Here is a 21,956-nt window from a genome sequence, read left to right on the forward strand (position 1 = left end):
CGTGGCAATGATAGAGTGAAGCTCTGCTGGAAACAGCAGGTAATGAAAAGTGATGGTCCTATTTGCGGTATACTGTAAGTACAGGAATGGGAAGCTCGAGCAGTCAGAACTAATAGCGTGCACTGTGCTGCATGTCTGCCAGACAGTCCTTTTGGTGAAGAAGAAAAAAAAAAACTCTCCCAGTCCTTTCTAAAATAACTAATTTCTCAGCATTGCAGAATAAATATGAGCAATTTGTTATGGTGAGGAATTCAAGATGTGTACATGTGTTAAGAGAAGAGAGGAGTGTGTTTTTTTTTCTTTTCTTTCCCCCCAAACTTTCCTCCTTAAGACAGAACATGAAATGTTTATGCAGTTTGTGCAAAACAATTCATGTGCAATTTTAACGAGCAATTAACTTCATCAATAAATAAGTAAACAGTGTTTTGGCCGGTTTGTAATTGCGTGGAATGGTATTTGTGTCTTGAGACTGCTGTATTTGTACTGGTAAGTTTTATTTCTGCGGACATTTATGCCATGTGTGTTAAGTGTTTGTGTGTGTGTTTACATGTGTTTATATGTGTGTGGGGTTTGCGGGTGGGTTTGGTTTGTAAATGTGCAAATGTAGCTTGCATGTTTGTGTTTTTGTAGATGATAGCATACACTCCTTGTGTCACGTATTTATAGTAATACTATTCATGTGTGTCTGTACATGATTTTATGTGTGTGTGTGTGTACTGGCTCCAGTGGTCTGCTCCTCATGTAAAGAGATAGCATCTTCCCACAACAGATCAATATGGGAATATTTCTAGAATCTCTGCCTCTGTCTCCGATTTAAGCAAACCATGTGTGTCTGTGTGTGTGTGTGAATGTGAGGAATACTCAGACTGACAACCTCACTTGTGTCCTGGTGGTTGGGTTGAACTTAGATGCCATTATTAAACCTACTGGCATATTATCAGGCACAGAAGAGGCAAAGAGCCACCTTTCCTTTCGTCTCTGCTCTTCAGTGAGAGTCATGCTGTGCCGGTTAGATTTGTGTTTCCTGCTTGTTTGTGACTTGTTCATCAATCAACACAAAATCACTTATGATATAACATCCAACATTTGTGGAACATGTGATATAATATAAAATATAGGCAGAACTATATCATCCTCGGATATATGCACACAGTTCTACTGCGGGTGTGAAATATTGACACACGTGGATACACTCTGTCTTGCACATACAATCTCCACCACCCCCACTCTTCACCTGGCTCATGTTTACTTGCTGTAAATTGTCCTAAAGGGACACAGCCACAGATGATTTATGGTGCCAGATATGATTAGATCCCATGTATTTTTACACAGTGGACACATTTTTGCATGTGGCGCCTTAAATGGGAGCCAGTCATCATTAACGACTGAATAAACAACGTGTTCCCTACTCATTAAAATATGGCTTCGTGTTTCCCTCCTGTCATGGCAGCAGCGTCTTGGCAACAGAGGACAATCCGTTTTGAGTGAATGTGAAAATATTTATGTAAGAATGTATAATATGTCTGCAGAAGGCTGATGTGTCAGAAAGTATGGAAAGGACTCTGCCATTTCCTTAGAAATTAAATCCCTGACTGACTGGCTGATGGTCTGACAGCCCAAATGAGTTTTTCTTTAACTGCGTGTAACTATTTAGGGTGTCCTTTACTGGATCACAGTATTAGTGGGAAATGTTGAAGTTGGAATTCTCAGATTCCTTGTTTTTTGATACTGTCTCCATTTTAGCATACAGTATACAGATGTTGATGGTGATAAATAAAGAAACAATAAAGAAACCAGTGGGGCCCTCATGTGTGGCTGTTTGACCAATTTGCCATGCAAGCCTAGCCTTTCTCAAATTGTTTTGTCCATAAAATTTAAGAATATCAATGAGAAATCCCCATCACAGTTTGCCCAATGTTAAGTCTTTGATTTGCATGTTTTGTCCAGAAACCCTAGGTAATCCATTATCTGTCATATGAGCAAAGGAAAACAGCAGATCCTCACATTTAAGAAGCAGTACCTAGCAAATGTTTGGCAAATTTGCTTAAAGAAAATGACCCAAACCATTGATTGATTATCAAAATAGGTGCAAACTAATTTTGTTTTGATCAGCTAATCTATGAATTGACTTAAGTCGCTTCAGTTTTACTAATGGTGTGTAATACTTGTCAGAGAAAAATGGTTCAGTGCTTGGCTCCCTCATGAAGGATCTCCACTCCACTGCACTGCTATGGAGGCGGGACTGCTTCAACAAAAACAGGCCAAGAAAATACCAGAGAGAGATGTGCCCAGTGTGTTAGTCAAAGCTGTGTACATGTAGTACATGTAGTATACTCAGTGTTTACTTCATCCCCAGCTAATTTTTTATACTTTTAACCTGTTTAGTCTTTGCTCATGAGAGTATTCAGACCTGTTGGTATAGTTTGCACACACAGCCTTTATGTCTCAGAGGTTGAACACACACAGTTCAAGGTTAGTCTCCAATTCAGCTCATTCCAGCTCACAGATAATTGTCAATAAAATTGATCTTACTATTTTTTTTTTACTCTGCTCATATTTTTCCATCCTCCTCCCCTCCCCTAGATACTTCCCTTCACTCCCTCACTCTACTCCCCTTTCCCTGTGTCCTTCTCTTTTCATCTTAAGCCAGATAAGTCTGCCTTGACTGCCAAGAGCACAGAGTATCACTGCTTGCTTTTTTTCCCTCCTCTTATGTTCTTCTCATAGTGCGCTGAAGCCATGTCGCAATTTCTCAGGGAGTTTTGATGCCTGGATGTCTCCTGTCTGGGTCCATCTCGTCTGAGCTGCAGCGCCGGCCCTATACGATCTGAACTGCGCTGCCTCGCTGCAGGTCAGCCTTCACGGCCGATTAGTGTCGAAGCGCCACTTTGGTCACAAGTTGTCGGGAGTGCTTATCGTGAAGATCAACAGCGATCAGTCTCGCTGCCGCGCTCTCTCTCTCTCTCTCTCCCTCTCTCCAAGTCCTCTACATCCCCTCCCTCTTTTCTCTCTCCTTTCTGTTTTCTGCCCTCTCCCCTTTTGGCATTATCCCCCTCCCCCTCCATGTTTTTCCTCCTCAAATCACCACATTTCCATCTATATCTTATCATTGTCATCCTTCCTTTCTCCCACCTTCCCCCAGTGCTGTGTCTCTTGCTGGATCCAAACAGTCTAAAAATGTTTTTCCTCCCCAACAACTCCTCTCTTACTGGAACACATCATCAGGTCAGCTAAGAGGGAAAGATGAGACAACTCTGTGCTGAGAGAATCTGAGTTAATCTTACCTAGGCTGTTTCAGCCTGTAAAGTCAGGTGTAACTTACATGGTCTGCTATGGTCTTTAAAATAGGTCAGTGTAGCCTTTTCTGATGCGTGTTACAGAGGAGAAAGAAACAGTGTTCCCTAACATTTATAGAATTGTCTAGTTATTATCATGGCTGCTGTTTAGGTGTTTCCAGGGATGGTAGACTAATCCGATTTTGACCACTCCTGTATGTTTCTGCATTTCCTCATGTATTCGTCTCATACACTTCTCCTTTGTTTTCCTCTTGTTTCATAATTGAACAAGAACGTGGTTTTGCTAAACAAAGAAAAGTAAGAGAACTTAACAAGTTGGCAAAAGTCATTTTTAAATCAAACAACAATTAAAAAAAAACTTTTCATTAAGAAGTGTCATTGTTAGTAACTTTTAAAAGAGAGGGGAGACTACTCTCAGCTATAATCTTTGTTTGGGGACTGCATTGTTTCTATCTTTTTACCTGTGACACTATGTGCTGCCTTTACAGTCAGTTCTCTACTGAATTTTCTGTTGGCCCACACAGCGCTGTGTACTGTTTGTCCACTTGAGCAGACACAGATTCACTTTGTATTTATGTGCTCTTTCCTCCACCCCCATTGTAATCCCTCCGTCCTTCTCCTTCTCTCGGTGTCTCTGTGCGCCGTCAGGCCTCGTCTGTGGCGAGAGTGGAGACAAGTCATGTTTGGCCTGTCAGTATGGCTGCTAGTGTCAGTATCTGGAGCTGCTGGTTCCTCTGACAGCGCTAGAGGGGCTGCTGGTCCTAGCAGAGTGCAGCCGTCACCCTGTGACACGCTCAGTGTCACCGATCCCCTCCGTCTGGTGACATGGCATCCCCTCCTCCTCCTCCCCCGTCCTCGTCTTTGCCCGCCACTCCACCAAACCACCCCCCCACCCCAGCTAGTGGCCTTTTCACTGCCACTCTGCAGTCAGTCACTCAGTCACTTACCGCTTTACTGAGGAGTCTTTAGTAGGAACTGACCTACATGTGTTGATACTAGTAGTTTTGGATTGATGACGTCAGTAAGGTCTGTGTTGATGTTCAGTCTTTCATCTTTACCTCCTATCATTTTCATAAAGAAATGCTTAATACATAAAACAATTTTGTTTCTAGTAACAGCCTTTAAGGTGGTCTTCAGACTTAAGGATACAAATACTAAGATTTAAGAATAATTTATAATCAAAAGTAAATGTGAGATTTTATAGAGTAATGTGCAGCTTGACAGATAGATAGATAGATAGATAGATAGATAGATAGATAGATAGATAGAAAGCCTCTGTGCACAGCAGGACTAAATATGTGTGTGATTTAATCTGGCCTTGGCGAGTGTGCCGCAATGACAAATGGATGCTCACTATGAAACCCCCTCATCCAAGAGACAGTATTAGTTTTTGCTTTAATTACCAGCAGCAGTAATGTTTCCTATCCATAACTGTCGGCCTGCTAGAATGCAGCCTGGCAGAGGGGTGAGGGCCTTGTCTCTTCTCTCAGTGGGCCTCCTGTCTCTTCCTCCCCCCAATCCGTCTATCCTCTCTCTCTCTCCGTCTCCCCCCTTTTTTCCCTCCCCCTCCTCCTTCGCCTTCTCCCTCTCCACCTCCCTCACCATCCCCTCTGTGCCTGCCGCATCTTTCATTTCAATATTTCAATATTTATGCCTCATCTGAGAAAGTTCAAAGTCACAGTAAGGAGGCATAACTTTCTCCCGCCTCCCCGCCGACAGCGCAGGACCCTGCCTGGTGGACAGGAGAGGGGAGGCTGGTGATGGCTGGTCTCCCCTCCCCTCCCCTCTACTGGTCACTGATGACAAGAAGAGGGAGGAGAGGCCTGAGTCAGGGAGTCGGTTACAAAGACAGACAGCTAGACCATACGTCCAACCGATATGGGTTTTTGAAGCCAGTAGTATCACTGACAGATCTTAGATTAAAAATGTTTGCTTTATAAATATTTTGCTGATATTTATCATAAAGCTTCCTGAAAATGTGTGTAAATGTGGAAAAGTTGCACAGATTAATATTTAATATTCAGTTTGAAGCCATTATCAGTCTATATTGGTATGACACAAGACACCCACAGCCAATATTAGGTTGCACAGCATGTAGCACCTCAAAGGTCCAGAGGCAGTGCTAAGGTCCCATGGGTGTTGGTGTTATCCATGTCTGAGCCCATGTCACTGTGTGTGTACATTTTTTTTTTTCTGTGGGTCTAACTGACCGTCCCTTTCGAAAAACCCAGAGCCAGTTTTAATAAATAAAGTGTCTGACAAGTCCGTCCTTTGCCATAAAGATCTCTGACAGCTGCCGTCTGGTAATAGATTAGCCTAATTACAGCGTCCCTGAGTTTAGATCACAACGTCACGTACTCAGCCTGTCGCTCTAATAGCCATTACAGCCACTACTCTCCACTCCCCTCCTCTTAATGTAAAGTTGTAAAAAAAAAAAAAAAAAAAGAAAGAAAGAAAAAAAGGAAAAAGCCAAAAGGAAAAGGTCGTCCTCATTTGCATGCAAGCCTTCATTAGAATATGCGAATATGCTAAGGCGCTTTGCATGTGCAGGTGATGAATGGCCAGTGCATCGCAGAATAGGCCGAGATGGAGGCTTCGTCACCCTCATCTGCATAGCATACTTTATTTACTTATTTATTTATTTATTCATTTACTTTTGAGTGCTTGCTCTCTGTGATACATCTCACGTCTATAGATGACGACTAAGGAGGACCTTTGTAATTTAACCCGCCCCCCAAATCCCCCTGCCTCCACTCACACACTTCAATTAGATGAGGCTTTATTAAATGGCTGGGAACTTGGGAGTTTTCACATGCCTTTCTTTGAAAAAAAGAAATAGGAATGTTTGGATGGCTCGCGCTGTAAATCGTTTGTGTTTGTTTACCACTTAATACATTTCAGTGAGGACTTACACAAGGCATTAGAAAAGGTAGAAATTGGCTGTTTATTGAGCGGTGATTCAACCTGTAGAACATCAGAGAGCGTCAGTGGTGGGAGGGAGGCCAGTGCTCGTTTTGAGTGAAACCTCGCGGAGTGTTTTTGTCGAGGGTGGGGTGGGAGGTGGGGTGGGGTTTGTGAGGTGGAGGGCGAGTTTCCAGAGAGAAACTCTTCTCTTCACTCTTCTCTGTTGCCGGGGCGGCAGATGGTGGGTGTCAAGACAACAGCAGCAATAGCCAAACAAAGACATCCTTTGTGTGTGTGTGTGTGTGTGTGCGTGTGTGTGTGCATGCATACTTTCTGAGAGGTGTAGAAGTTCGCTAGCTATGAGTAGGAGGCAACAGCATCTATAATAACACTTTAACGGTGCATTGTGTAAATTCCTAAGATGTACTCTCACTTAATCTCCAGAAAGTCCATTGTTTTATGTGATTTCAGACAGCTGACACCTCACCGACCCTCTGAGCATATATACTCAGAAACTCACTCCAGGGTGAGAGAAAGTAGTTTCCAATTCTGTCAACTAGAGAAGATGACAGATGTCATATTTGCAGTTCAACTTTCTCTACTCACAGAGTGCGAACTTCCACTTTTTTGCAATCTTTGCCCTCCATCAACAGTTATGGTTCTTTGAGCCTAATAAGTCATTCTTTGATAGGATCGCTGAATATTAGATTAGTACCATAGCGGTTTATTTTGCTCCTCTGGAGTGTGACCTTAGCTGCCCTTCACAGAGGCGCGGGGATAATGAGAGTGGTAGCTGGCCGACAGACAGGCCTGACATCCCAGCTACGCCCTTCACTCAGCTGGCTGAGGAAAAACGTCAATACGGAGGCCTTATGTTTTATGGATTATCTGCTTTAGCAAAACTATAGTGAGAGAAATACAACTCGTGCTTGTCATGTTGTTTCAGTTCTTTTTAATGTGCGAGACCACTCACCAAAACAACAACGGTTGAAATTAGAGGCTGTCTTCTGTGTTTGTTTCTTTTCAATTTTCACCCTGTTCACCTCTCTCTCCTCATTCTTAGCATCTTCCGATAGCTCCGGATTGAACAGGGTGACCTGGCGTTCTTTAATTTATCTGCTTTATTTTGTGGAGCCATAGTTTGTGGTTTTTGACATGTGTATGATTTTGAATTTACATTTAGCATGCATCTTTACTAACACAATATAGTATGAATAAAGCCTGTTATTACAGACCTATAATTTTTGGATTTTTACTTTTATTTACAAGACTTAATTATTTATTTTAATATCTCTGCCTTTCTTTTCTTCTCTAATTCGCTCAGTCTTTCTTCACCCCCTTTTTCATACATTTAATTTGTTCTCAGAGGACAGGCAGATAGACTGTACAGTAAACAGACTGAATAAATCATGGACTTTTTTCTTCCTTCTTTTTTTTTTGTGTGTGTGTGTGTGGGGGGGGGAGTAAATCATGGATACTGTTGGTTTTTATCCCCAGGAGGCACAGGAGAGGCTTGGTGTTGTAAACGGACCCAAGTGCTACCCTGTTATCTGCAGTTTAATCTGCCCACTGGGGGCCAGAGAAAGGTCGGAGGGGGGCTCATCGCAGGTCCTGGTCCCTATAGGAGCACAAGGGGTGCAGAGGTGGGGATGGAGGTGAGAGGGGTGGCTGGTGTCTTTCCTCTCAATTAGACTCTTTAACAGGAGATGAGGTCCTGCTGGTGTATTTTCCTGTTATAATGAAGCTAGCCTTAATGGCAGTGGTCATCTAGGGAAAAAAAAAACTGATTACAGTTACACCAATATATCAGTTTTACTGGCTGATTATAAAAAATAATGCTAACATCAGCAACATCATCCACCTCTACTATAATGTAGCAACCTCTCTGACCACAGAGAGACAGTTTTTATTCTTGTTTTTCCATCATTTGGAGACAGTGAGTAAGGATTGCATGTAACCACTTACACTAAACAAGATTTTTTTTCTTGAGAGAGCCTCTCAAATGAATTATATCAATACTGTATGTCCTTCAGCTGCATCTTGTGATGGTCTAAGTGCTGTTTCAGAAGTGTTTTCCCCCCTGCCAAGAATGTTATTCTGGAAGAAATAGAATTTTTAAATCAGTAACAATTGGATTTAATTCTGTTTAATATAACCACAAAATGCTAACCATTGGGAATATTTCATGCAACATATTAACTGAAGGTGTAATCTTTGATCTAAGTGTACAGCCTCAATACAGGCTTATAAATGTTATCAATCAAACCCTGCTGGCTATGGTCATGTTTTGCTGTCTTAGCAATATTATCAACTTTTTAAAAATGTATTCAGGGATGTAAAATAATTTTGCTTAGGTCTAGATTTAGTGGCAAAACAAGCTTAATAATATTGAAAGTATAAAGAACACAAATAGGCTCTTTTTTATATTTCACTCCCCACCCTTCACCTCTTCTCCCAGCATACACCACACACACCTGAAGAGACCTTATAAACATAAGGAAACCTGCATTACAAATTACTGCACATCATAGAAATTGTGCAGCAAGCTTTTTAAAATACCAGCGCTGCCAGTGAGGCGCTTTGTAATTTATCCCTTCACGGCTGTTAGCTGCGCCGCGCAACGGTGATTTATTTGGTTTAAGAGAAGTTTTGTTTAGAGAGATAATGAGCAGGACTTCTCTTTAATGATTTAACACGGCACAGTGGAAAGGAGAGGGGGAAAAAAGCACATATATTTTTCATATCTTTAACTGCACTGCAGAGAAGAAGGGAAAGAAGGAAGGAGAGAGAGATGCATTAGCAAGAGAAGCTAACAGCCTTTAACAACCAGCATTTTTGATTCATTTTGTTTTGTTGTGTAAAATGAGACTTTTTCAACCTCCTCGTAACACAGCAGTATTTTAGTATGTTATGTATTTCATTTAAATGTTTCTCAGGACGTGTTCAGTCTTCATAGTGAACACTTGTTATGTCTTCTCCTTTTTTTTTTTTAAATCCATAAAAGTGAGTCGCATTTGTGCTGATTCCACACAATATGCCAGCTCTTACGAGTCTGTTTTGAAAAGTGCTACAGCCACTTGTGTAACTGTCTGTACCTTGTTCTTTATACACCTCTTCTTTCATCTTGACACCAAATACAGTATTATTCTCTCTTGTTCAGCATTTTCAAGTTTCTCGCCTCACTTAGGATTTAAATCCCAAATTAAAGCAGTTAATTAGAAAATATAATGAAGCTGAGTAGCATAATATGCAAACAGTGCTATGACGCTCAGAGCTGGGGGCTTCGTAACACTGAAACTGCCATCGGCGCATAACGATGATGATATCAATAATAGATTACTTCATCAATCGCTGTTCTCTTGAAGATGGAAATGCGCTGTTGGGAAGGGACTGAATTTTTATTTTTCATTATTATAATTTTTTTTTCCTTCCTCCCTCCCTTCCCGTAGCTTGAAAATGTCTGTTTCATCTCACATTAGGGTGTGCTCTGCATAAGTGCAGGTGGAACTTGCTCTCCCTCTAAATGATCCTTTAATGGAACAGTGTGCACTGGAGCTGGGAACTCTATGGGGCGCTGCCACTGTCGATGAGAACTTCGCCTCAATCAATCCGTCAAGCCCCATCACCTGCCTCAGCAGATGATCCAAAAACCCCTTTGGAGAGGCAAAGTGAGCTTTTTATGTACCTCCTCTAAGACTAGAGGACACACACACGCACACACACGCACACACAGGCGTGCACGCTCGAACGGTGGCATCGTAAGTGAGAGGTGTCTGTTTCACTGTGAGGCTTGACGTTGATCAGTCGTCAGAGAAACACTTTGCCTCTCTTTTATTTTTATCAAGATCATCTTAGAATAGATCAAGTGCTTGCTTTGCTCTGGCACGGGCATAAAAGCAAAATCAATTCTGATGTTTTATTTATTTATTTTCCTCCCCAATATCTGTTACATTATGGGATGTTTCCATAAGCAGATCTCTTAGAAGCCCAAGCAATATTGATGCAAAGTCGCCTCTTGCCTCCGTCAAACGAAGCGACAGCACCACAAACTGCATTTGCCTCTGCTTCTCCCTCTAGTTCACATTCACTCCGACTTATCCAGATACTCCATCATGATTTTTCATATTCTTTTATTTCCCTTCTTTCTCTCCTGTGGCTTTTCTTTCTCTATCCCTCCATCACCATCTATCTCCACATCTGCAAATTTGACACCACATTTAGTTCGCCCCATCTACTGCTATAGGCCCGCTTGTAGAACATCCATTAAACTCAGCCTGTAAACTCAGCAAAATCCCTCCTTCCTCGGTCCTTATTCTTGATGTCTGGCTGTCTGTCTCTCTGTCAGGGAAGCAGTGGCTCCGTCTGTCAATAATGTCTTATCTCTCAACTTCTTGTTCCTGTCTGTTTATCTGTCTGTCTGACATGTCGGCAGCTGTCTCAGCGCTCCGGGGTTGCTGTCAGCCAAGTGTTGGTTTCTGTTCTTCTGTCAGTTCACCTGCCTGTCAAAGCGTCTCAGATTAGACATGTCAACTTACCTCCAGGTTTTCCGCTTCCCTGGGATGGGTTTATAAAAAAATAAGCAAGGAAGAAACACATTGTGTTTGCTCAGAAGAGTGAATTAGTTGTGGCATTGTGAAATCTTCCTTTTTATGCTATGGATCTCCCTCTTAAATGGTAAATATAGTGCGTAGGTGTAGTACCCTTAGACATTAAATATGCTAATGCATGTGTAGCATTTTTTAAAATAGATTACCATCAGCTTAATTGTGATTCATAGATGCTTTTAGAAAAAAATAAATTATTGCCAGTGTTTCTAACTTAAGACTACATTTGCCATAAATCTTGTTGTTTCTTTGATCACTTTCCCTACATAAGAAATGGGTTCACATAAAGATGCCAAACCCTACACTGTAGAAGTTGATGAGAAAAGAAAGTCAATAAAAAACAGACACAAAGGGAGAAAAAGTAGGGGAGAGCAGGTGAACGGAGGTATTGCAGGAAGTGGGTAGAAAAAGAGGTGTAGCAGGGAGACGGATAGGAAAGAGGTACTGTTGTTGAGATGAGTGGTAGAAGGCCGAGGTGAAGGGAGATGAAGGAAGCTGAGATGGCAGAGGAGGAGGGAGGAGTGTGCAGAGGGGAGCTACCTGCTGGTGATGGCAGTCAGAGTCAGTGAGGGATGGAGGGCGATCCAGCTGTGACATTAAAGCAGCAGGTGGAGGCCATCATTAGGACTGGCACAGGAGGCTGGATGAGCCTGCGCGCACTCATTTCTTTGGGGCCCAGTGGACCACTGCAGAGAGAGTGTGCATGTATGTGTGTGTCTCCTCAAAAAGAGCTGAAGCATAGTCCCATAACTTCAGAGCCCACCCCCACCTCGCCTTTCATCTTTCCCCAAAGGAACCCCTCTTCTTCCCCAGGTTTCGGCAGTGTTGCCCGGTGAGGGTTGAGCGCTTCCTGCATCTGGTGGCTCTCTCATAATGGCTTTTCAGTCACCTTTTAACCAATTACAATACAGAAGTTTGTTCCACTTCAGCTTCATTTTTCACCTCATAGCTTTTCCCATCTTGTGTTCACGTAGTGGCGGCACACAGCAGGCAACAAACTAGATGTTCAATCGGTTTCAGAGGAAAAATGATAAGAAACTGTGCCAATTGGTCCTTTACTTTTTTCTTCTAACATCACAGTTAGGACAACACAGCTGTTAGAATCTGAAATATGTGCATTACCTTTGTCCACCTGCTTTTTGTCTGGTTGTCTGCTTGTCCAGTGGTAATACACTTATTTCACCAGTGGAGATTTATTTTATTTTATTTTTTTTTATTTTATCTTTTTTTGACTAACACGTTGTACAACAATGAAACATCTAGAAGTGAAATGACAGACATTCATACTGATGTGTTATTGGAGCTTAATCTTATGTTTTCTGTGACATCTCTCATGTCATGCCATTCTTGTACCTGATGCCATCTGGTATGGCCTTTTTGAGGCAGCAGTATGAGTGCAGAGGATGTCAGAATAAAGTGAAAAGCTACAGTACATTTGTCCTCTTCTGCCTTTCAAGGTTGCCTGTCAAAACCCAAAGAAAACAGCTGAAAGTAACTCAAGAAAAAGTATGTTGTGTCCGACCTGGCTCCTTCCCAGCATGCCTTGTTGTGCACAGCTTTCGGGAATGGGTGTGCGTGATTTTGGGGGGTGGTGGGCTACGGTGCATCTAAGCCGAGTGTTTGCTTGAGGCCTTTTCTTAGATCTCCCTTCCCTTCCGGACCTGTAGATGGGCCTATCCAGGAACACCATTAGGCAAATGAAGTTGTTTGTATCAAATATTGACATGTTATCTCTTCATCGTCAGGCGGCGGGAGGGAAGAGAGAGAGAAAGATTGTAACTGTGGGTAATTGAGCCGTGTCTCCCCTGCTTATCGGTAAAGCTCCGGCACGTCACGGACCTAACGAGCTGTGGCGCGCCGATTAGTCTGAAGGGAAAGTCGAACGTGAAACACCAGAGCCTCCATCGTTTCTTTTTCTTTTTCTTTTTTTTTCATATCTGCAATGGATATTATGAGCCTCCCTGGAGGGCAGAGGCACAGCCTTATTAGTTCAATTCATGGGGGGGGGAGTGAATTGATATGGATGAATGGCATGTTAAAGTATCCCTTTGTTACAATAACCATCAAGGCTGATGGTTCGGGCTGATGATGCAGCCCAAGGCAGCAGGACGACAAGCTGAGGCCTTGACCTGGATGGCAGAGGATGCACACACACCAAGGGCAGGGGGCTGATTACACACTGCCTTAAACAAATGGATTTGCCCCTTTAACATTTAGATATGGGATCTCTCTGTGTGTTGGTGTGTGTGTACGCATGAGAGATAGGGTACTTGTAGATGTCTGTTTTTGTGAGTAAGGATTGTCATTTGTCTGAATTTGTATCAGTGTTTTTGTGTGTGTGTGCTGCCTGTATTTTATCTCAATATTATCAGGAATAGCAGTTTGTGTGTATTAGATAATCACATGGCGAATAACTAATTATGAATGTGTTAGCATCATCATTTGTGTGTATAGTGGCTATTTGTATTCTTCCGTTTGTGTGCGGTTATTTGGGGTTGTGCATGTTGTTATTGTGCATTTCTGTGAATAATAACACCCATTTATATGTGTGTGTGTGCATGTGTGCATGTGTGCAGCCTGTGCCAGGTGCCTCCACAGGGCATTACCCATCTTACACTCGTGTCACTCTCAGAATAATCCAGTAAAAAATGGGCGAGATGAAAATCTCACAACATGCCAGTTTGATTTGTACCCCTCGCTATCAAAGAATGCTAATTAAAATCATATTTTGCATATGTCTTGTCTTTCATGCACATATGCAAATTGCCCCTGTTGCCTTTCAGCACTCTGTAATTAGGTTTATGAAGGACAGCTGTAATACATAATTAACAGAAATGTTTGCAAGCTCTTTTTTTTTCCACGTCTAAACACGACGACTTAAACAAGCACGCGTGAAGTGTTCCAAGGCCGTGCTTTTCTCTCAAATATATTGATTCATTCCTTTACCCCCACCCTCTCAGAAATATCTTAATTATGCCGTTTGTTTATTTATAGATGATGCCGTCAGTCAGAGGCGCTTCCAGTGGGCCAGGGAAGCTCAGCATTTTGATCTTGCCATTCTCCCTGATTGGAGTATACAAGATTTAGTCATTCGCTCGCTCCCAGTTTAACTCCAAGGCAACATTCTGGACGGGTGGATGGATTGAGTTAGAGAGGATTGAGAAAATGTAGAGTGATGATAACGAGGCAAAACAGTAGAATGTTTGAATATTTATATGGTGGTGTTAGTTAGCGTTGGCCTCAGGGGCCTCGATGACGGACGGGACTCTGGGGCCATGATGGGATGGAGGACACAGCCGTGTGTGTGTGTGTGTGTGTGTGTGTCCAGACGTTGGTGGTGGTGGTGGGGGGGGTTAGGGAAGAGAGGCACAATAGCTGACATAGTGACATAAATGGTGAAAAAATTATGCTTTTGCTTCATCATAGACTGACTCTTAAAGTTAGAAGTAAAGCCTCAGAAAGGGACAGACAGGTTCGCCAGAGAAAAAAATAGAATAATGATCTAGTTGCAGGGAAGGAAGGAAAAGTGAAAAGAAAAGAAGAAAGGGGAGGAATGACACAGAGGAGGACCCGAGCGTGTGTGGCGACAGTGCCAACCACATGACTGTCGGTTCAACTCCCTCGGCCTCTTTCATGTAGCTCCATCCTCAGCTCTCAGATGTGGTCATTGTCTCTCAGTTGCACAATAATGGGAAGTGATGGGTGCTAAATGAAAAGGCCAGGGGATGAAAACACTGGTGAAGCAGCTTGGATGTCAGAGTAGTTATTCCTGTCATCCGTTCATTATGTTTTCATATGCTGTTTAGGAGACACGGTAAACTCAGGGCCCTCGACAAAGTCAGGACGCTGTGGTCACTGTCGACCAATGGCAACCCCGTATTTTTGACTGTGTGCGTGCAACTGCATGTTCTATAGATTCATGAGTATTTGAATCCTTGCACATATAAATATTTGTGTGACACATTGATATACAACATGTGGCACTCTTTGTCTCCACTGTACCGTCTAATCAAAAGGTGATAGTTAAATAAACAAATATACCCAAACCATATACTCTTCTGGTATACAAAAGATTTGATATAAATTTTGTCTGTTTTGCTGGTCTGTCATTGATTAACAGAACAATAGTAATTCCACCCAAAAACCTGTTGATGACAGCTTACATTTGCTTTTCTGAAAACTTAATGTCAGTTTTTTTGTTGTTTTTTTTTTTTTCCCCTGGGAAAAGTCAAAGAATGTAAGGGAAGGATGGGATTGTGTTCTCATGCAATTGTCGGAAAATGTCTTAACAGTGTGAGAAAACAGACAGCCCCTTATATTAAAGTGAAACACATCTTTCAGGAAAAAATAAAGGGATAACCAAAACAAAGACACCAGATTCTGTTTTATAGCTCAGTATTGAAAACAATGACAAAGAGAACATGTGTTTATATCCAGCTGAAGTCTTACTTTCGGTACTCTGTTGCATGTATTTCAATACACATGACACACATGAGGTGTTTCACCAGCATCTATCATTCTCCTTTAGTTCTAGGGAAAGGTTTTCTGGCATATGTGTGTTGTAGTGATGCAAGTACCTGTATGTTTTAGATATTTTAAAATAAACAAAATAGTTTGCATGAGACCTTATCAGTTACTGCATCAATCTTTGATTAGCATAGGAAAGTATGAGAATGTTCTTTGGTAAACTCCTGTCTTTTGTCTGTGTTTTGTAGATGGGCCTTTGTGATGAAGAAACACCTCAGCACCCACCTACTGGGAAAACATGGAGTTGGACAGCGTAAAGAGAGGTACATTTGACACAACTGCAGCCACTACATTCACTATCACAATCTGCTTTTTGAATGGTATTTCACTTTGGTAAATGGAAATAGTAAATGGACTGCATTTATATAGCACTTTTCTAGTCATGTCAACCATGCAAAGCTCTTTACACTGCTTGTTCTGTACATAGAGCACCATATCACATGCACACACACACACACACACACACACTGATGGTATGCCATGGGGGGCAACTTGGGGTTTAGTATCTTGCCCAAGGATACTTTGGCATGTGGATTGGAGGCACTGGGGATTGAACCACTGACCCTCCAATTAGTGGGTGACCCACTCTACCTCCTGGTACACTATGTATTATTATTATTTGCAGGCCATACAAAAGACAGTGTTTCTGACTTTTATTCAGAAAAAGATTGTCAGTTAAAAAGAAAAGAATCGTATAAAAATGATTTCTACCACATTTACATTCATGAAAGGGAAAATTAGATTCAGATATGTTTCCCTATCGTGGATCCTGACTGTCAAGTATCTTAGCTTGTTTTCATGAGACCAAAGTGAGAGTTACAGCAGGCAATTAATTCTAGATTTTGGAGGATGATTTGACTCCTGCAACCCCTATGGAGGTCTGCAGGCTTTTAAAGCAAAAAGTCCCCACTAGTTAAATTTCAAGTTAAATATAACTTGAGATCCTCTCCTTCCCTAATGAGTTAAATGGCTTTCACTCATTCTGTCTGTCTCGCTCTCTTGCTTACATCCCTTTTTTTCTGTCAAACTTTATCTGCCTCCCTCCCTCATCTTACTTTCTGCTCTCCCTGTTGAATTAAGGATGAATGATGTTTCTTTTACCATTTTTGTCTGTGCATGTGAGTGTGTGTTTCTGTGTATGTGTAATGTCTCCCGCTTGGCCCTGTCTATCAGAAGCAGAGCCCTGCTGTCAGTGCTTGTGTGTGTGTGTGTGTGTGTGTGTGTGTGTGTATGTGTGTGTGTGTGAAAGAAAGATGAGGAGATGAAGTTGTGAAGCCCCCCCTCCTACCCTGACAAGCCAAAACGAGACGTTAAACACCTCTCAATCTGTCAAGCTAGCCTCTAAAATAGAAACAGACCCGCTTTTTCATTACTCCGCAACCAAATTGATACTTTTGACAACATGTGGTATTAGATATGACAAGTGGCTTCAGATATGGAAGTAAGCAGCCCGACCAGATGCCTCTCCATCTCGCAGACATTATCAACTAAATTCCTACTGTCAGCTGTTCATCTGGATTAGATGGAAACAAATCCTCATATCCTCAACTGCTTCAAGCCTCTGTTTCATCCATATTTCTGTTATTGTAACCTTTATTTACCCAAGGATAGCTGACAGAGCTCGATGCAATTCTTAAGCAACGTTATACTTAATACTCACAGCTACATACTGTATGTTCTTGTCTGTGACCTAACCAGTGCAACCAGAGTCCTCTGCTGCTTGCCAATATGCTGACTGCCCGGGGACTTGAACCGATGACCTCCAGGCTCAACATCTAATCTACAGTTGGCACATGCCCATTCATAATGGATAGAACAAAAGCAGACCCAAGGGAAAAAGAAAATACAAGAACAGTACCAACTTATATTGGCTGTTTGCCTTGCTAAAGATGAGCAGGTCAGATATTATTTTCCCTTTTGACAGAACAGATGCTTCTCCTGTTAACCATGGATAAAAACATTTATTGAAGATTGAAGATGAAAGTAAACAAGCCTCAATTACTGTGTTTCTGTCCCTCATAGTAGGAACACTGTAATGTCTGTAAAAGATTTTTCAAGAAATCTGTCCATAAGATTGTGTACAATATGTTCCATGCTGAAAAAGTAGGTTTATTATCCCTTGGTTCAGTTTTAGTAGACGACTAGACGTCTTGTCACAACCTCTGCTTCATGAAGACAATGAAACTTTTTTTCAACTCCATTAAATTATGTTTGCACATTAGTGGCATGCTGACAATTCTGTCCAGGGACCGCTAAAGACCTGCGTCTGCCTTCAGTGTGCCACTGGTCCCTTGCTAGCTTAGTACACTCTGCATATGCTTCCTGTCTCTAGTTCCACTTTTACCCTGTCATATGTCTCAGATTTGTATTGCTGATTTATAACCATAAACTAGAAAATAAAGCCAGTGAGGTTTAGACCACAGTTTTCATCTAGACTATGGATAAAGACTTTCCTGTTGCGTGATCATGATGTCACCCAGCGATTACTGTCTGTGCCCACCACACAAGTGGAATCCTTTCTAATTTAGAAACACAGCTCATCTGAGAAGTGCTGTTTTAGCCAAAGCCAGCAAAAGCACCAATTTTAGTTTAAACAACTTAGTGTTTTTGAGGACAACTAGGATGGCACTTGCATTTAATTGACTAGTCAGTTAAAATTTCCTCTCTTTAATAGCATCACACTTTGGCCCCTAAAGACCTTTTGTGCTCATGGCTTTTGCAAGAGAAAGTGTCAATGCAGCCAAGGTCATAGAGGACAAACACACACACATTCACACATAAGGATACTGTGCATGAATGGAGCTGTAAGGTCTCTGTGTTACCGGATAGTGTTTAGCTCAGTGTGTGTTTTTGCCAAAAAGAGTCACTCTGCTCAGCCATAAAGCATTATGCCACACAGTGTCATTACATCACACACACATAGAAGCACCATATGTTAAGTCACTGCGTATTAATACACACCCATGTATACTCGCGCTTGTAGTTATGCACACACACTGTACATTCACATTCCTGCAAACCATCATCAAAAGATCACTCTTTCATCCCTTGTTTTGTCTCTTTGTATTTATCGCACTCATTCATGCACATTTAGACACGTACTTACACAGATGCACATACACTCACATGCACAAGCACACACACTCTCTTGCATGTGCACTTAAAGGGAGGACGGCCACAAGGTTTGTTCTATTTAAACCTGTAAAACACGGTGTCATCATTTTTCTGACAGTCCTGCAGACAGAATTTATCTCATCATTAATTAACCATCATATTTCCAACACAGTGCAGCTTAATTAGCACAAGGTCAGTGGGGAGGGCTTATTAAGTGGAACAAATTTGGGCAAGTGTACGAGAGGAGGCAGAGGACGGAGGGTGAAAGAAGAAAAAGAGGAAAGGAGCAGAGTGAAGAGCAGGCTGACAAAGAGATAGGCGAGATGAAAGAAAGAAAGGAGGAAAGATATAAAGAAAGAGGAAGTGTATGTTTGTGTGTGTATAAGGTCTGGTCTGACATGACAGTGCTGGCTCAGTGATTGATAACTGCACTGGTTTTGAAAGCCCAGACCTGGAGACTGGGACGGTAGCTGAGGGAGAACGAGAGACAGTGAGAGGGAGAGGATGGGGAAAAGTGTGTGTGTGTGTGTGTGTGTAAGGGGGAGTGGGTATCTGAACCAGCAACTGGGGACCAGTGGGGGTGGGGGTGGGTTGAGAGGCGATGGGGGCTGTTGGGGGGAGCCAATTGCAAACATATGCTGGCTGGCAGGCGGTGGAGAGATGGATTGCAGTGGGACAGTGTCAGAGAGGCAGTTTCATCACCATCTCTACGGCCCTGTTCACCTGGTATTTTTAGAACGCTGGGGAGATCTGTTAGTCAAAGGGAGAGAAGAGGAGGAGCAGGAGGAGGAAGAAACCTGACTAGCCGTAGGTAACGCCAGGCTCCATTTAGCCAAATCCGTCTGGGGCCTCAAACACCAAGTTATTTTGGGTGGTTATCCGTGAGGACGATAAAATCCCTCCAGTGTGGCCTTTAAAAGGCTGATGCTACTGATAAGTTTTGGTACCTTTACTCTGTTTTAGTTTATTGGCTTAAACTCTGGGAAATCTGCTCCCATTCGACCTTTCCAAAGTACTGGTGGGTGGCATCATTGCATTGCCTAGTGCCCAGTGCCTTGGCTAAAGGGCTGACTATTCCTACTTTCTTTATGTATAAAAGAATAAAAAAAATGTATGAAAGTAAAGCAAAAACAGACAATATGCAGTAAACATAGCTGTGTGAAAAAGAAAAATCTGCTAGTCAGCCAGCACACACTGTGGCAATTGAAGCCAAATGCAGCACTTCCCTTTGGTCACAAACCTGCAAATTTTCTTGTCATACAGAGTCTACTTTGAGCTTACCATGCATGTTTTTTAGTGTTGAAGGAAACCCACAAAAACACAGGAAGACCATGTTAAAAACACATAATTTATTTAGCTATGATTACTTTCATATGAGACAAAAACATGTTTTGTCCATACATTTATGTTATCCAATCACAGCGTCTCATTTCGATCACTTAGTTCCCACTAATGAGTGTAAATGTGCAGCGATAGTCGACACTGGTCAGATCTGACTTTAAATAAAAGGCTAATATTAGCCTCATATGTCATTGCAACCCCAGCGGGAAAGAGGAGGAAGAGGAATCGGGAGGGGAGGATGGGTGAGATGACAGACTCCAACTATCTGACAGGTTCTGGGTGAGAGAGAGAGAAAGAAAGAGAGAACGGGAGAAAGAGGGAGAGAAAGAGAGAGAGTTGAACTGTTGTAAAGTGACACAACTGGGTCTTCGTCTCAGTCACACCACCACTCCTCACTGCAGGCACTGAGTGGAGACGAGGGCTTTTTGTCCTTTTGTCTGCCTGCATGTGTGTGCTTTGTTGTAGATGCGTACTTATGAGGTCCACATGTCCTCACAAGTTTACGCAAACCTGCCTGTATTGTGTCTGATTGTAATGGCTTATAGTAAGCTCAAAAGGTTTTTTTTATCATCATAACATTTTGCATTATAGCTCCAAATGATAATAAGAAGTTGTTGCTTTTGTTATCACCCACTTGTAATAACACTGAGTTGAATTATCCCTGTTCCTCAGTGCATTTTCATCTGAATACATAATCTCCCTTATTCACTTAATGGATGCAGGGTCTGAGCCAATCTAGTGGGAAAAATGGTTGTAAAGAGTCCAGAATCTGTAAAAGTATTCCCACTAGTTTGATTTTATTGATGTTGATTGATTGTTGCACATCAAAACTGCTCCTTCTCAGGAGAACAATGGCGTTATCTTGATTGTAAAACAGGAGGAAGATACAACCCTCACTTTTGAATGTGTGGCGTTAACTAGTACAGCAAAGAACAAGTCCCCCTAAGGAGGAACATGGAATAAATTGTGTATCACTGCTTTTGAGTAACAATCCAATCATGTTGTTATATGACTGTAACTGACTTCTTCTCTAAAATTCTGTGTGAACATGTGCGTGTCAAGGTCATTAAAAAAAAAAAAATCATTCTGCCTTCTCTATCATCTAAAAATATTTCACATATTTCACAGCATAGTTTAGTTTTTATCTCACTACTTTAATCTTCGTTTTTGTTGTAGTTTACCATTACAACCTTGGTGTGCGTCTCAGTATGTGTGTGTGTTTGTGTGCGTGTTCCCTGCTGTTACAAACAGTCTTCAGGCACCTAAACCAACACTTCAGTAACAAGGGAGTGGCTTGAGAGCATGATTGACAGCAGCGACCTTGCCTCAATTGCTTGTAATTAGTTCTTTAAAAACAGGGCGCCAAAAGACAACTGACCTGTCTCACATACCTGTTTTCATAGGTAATTGTTAAAACGCCTGCCATTTTCACGCTTGTAATAATAAACTCCTTGAACTAATACACTCATCACTCTTGAAACAGGAGTGCTGACAACCCAGAAGAAAGATATATTTGTTTAAGTAGGGGGTGGAGGGGCTTGATACAAGCAGCTGGAGAGAATGTTTTCGGTGTTTTGGAGATGTCTAATTGCTAAAATCTGCTCACAGTTTTGCTCAAGTGCAGTTGCTGTGTTGGGTTTTTTGTTTTCCTGTTTTTTTTTTTTTTTTTTTTTTCCTACAGCGTTACTGTACGTCTGAGCCAAGTAAGCGGGTGCTAAAATCCCTCCGAAGAAAACAGAAAACCAGGTGAAAAGGCATGAGCACAGATCCAGAAATAGCTAGCATGATGCATGCAGCGCAGGTGTGATGACTCACAAAACGAAGACAGGCATATTCAGAGCATTAGTTATTATATGACTGCAGTGAGAAGACTCGAGAGTTTTTGAAAGAGGATGCTCACTTCAGATTGAAACTGCCAATAGTTATTACATGTAGTTTATTTAAATGTTTTCTGTCTTTAATTGTTTCATTAATTTCAATTCAGTCAATTTTTATTCACTGACAAGATTTTAGTTTGGCATGATAGAAACTGCAGTAAATATCATCATATCAGGAATGAACAACAGTGACATTATCATATCATATATTCAATTAAAAAAAAAATTGGGCTGATACATCAGCAAACTAATATCCCAGTCAAATCCATGCTTACATAATGCATACCACAACA

At 41.8% G+C, this 21,956-nt stretch overlaps 1 protein-coding gene across 1 annotated transcript in view; it reads left to right on the forward strand.

The window, feature by feature from the left end:
- The window catches only part of znf407 (zinc finger protein 407), a 141,740-nt gene that overhangs the window by 46,089 nt on the left and 73,695 nt on the right, over positions 1 to 21,956 (forward strand). The window contains exon 5 of the mRNA XM_018683751.2: positions 15,520 to 15,594. Coding sequence (XP_018539267.1) covers positions 15,520 to 15,594 — 75 coding nt within the window. The remainder of the gene's footprint in view (positions 1 to 15,519; positions 15,595 to 21,956) is intronic.

This window comes from Lates calcarifer, linkage group LG15, assembly GCF_001640805.2.
Source record: "Lates calcarifer isolate ASB-BC8 linkage group LG15, TLL_Latcal_v3, whole genome shotgun sequence".
Lineage (NCBI taxonomy): Eukaryota > Metazoa > Chordata > Actinopteri > Centropomidae > Lates > Lates calcarifer.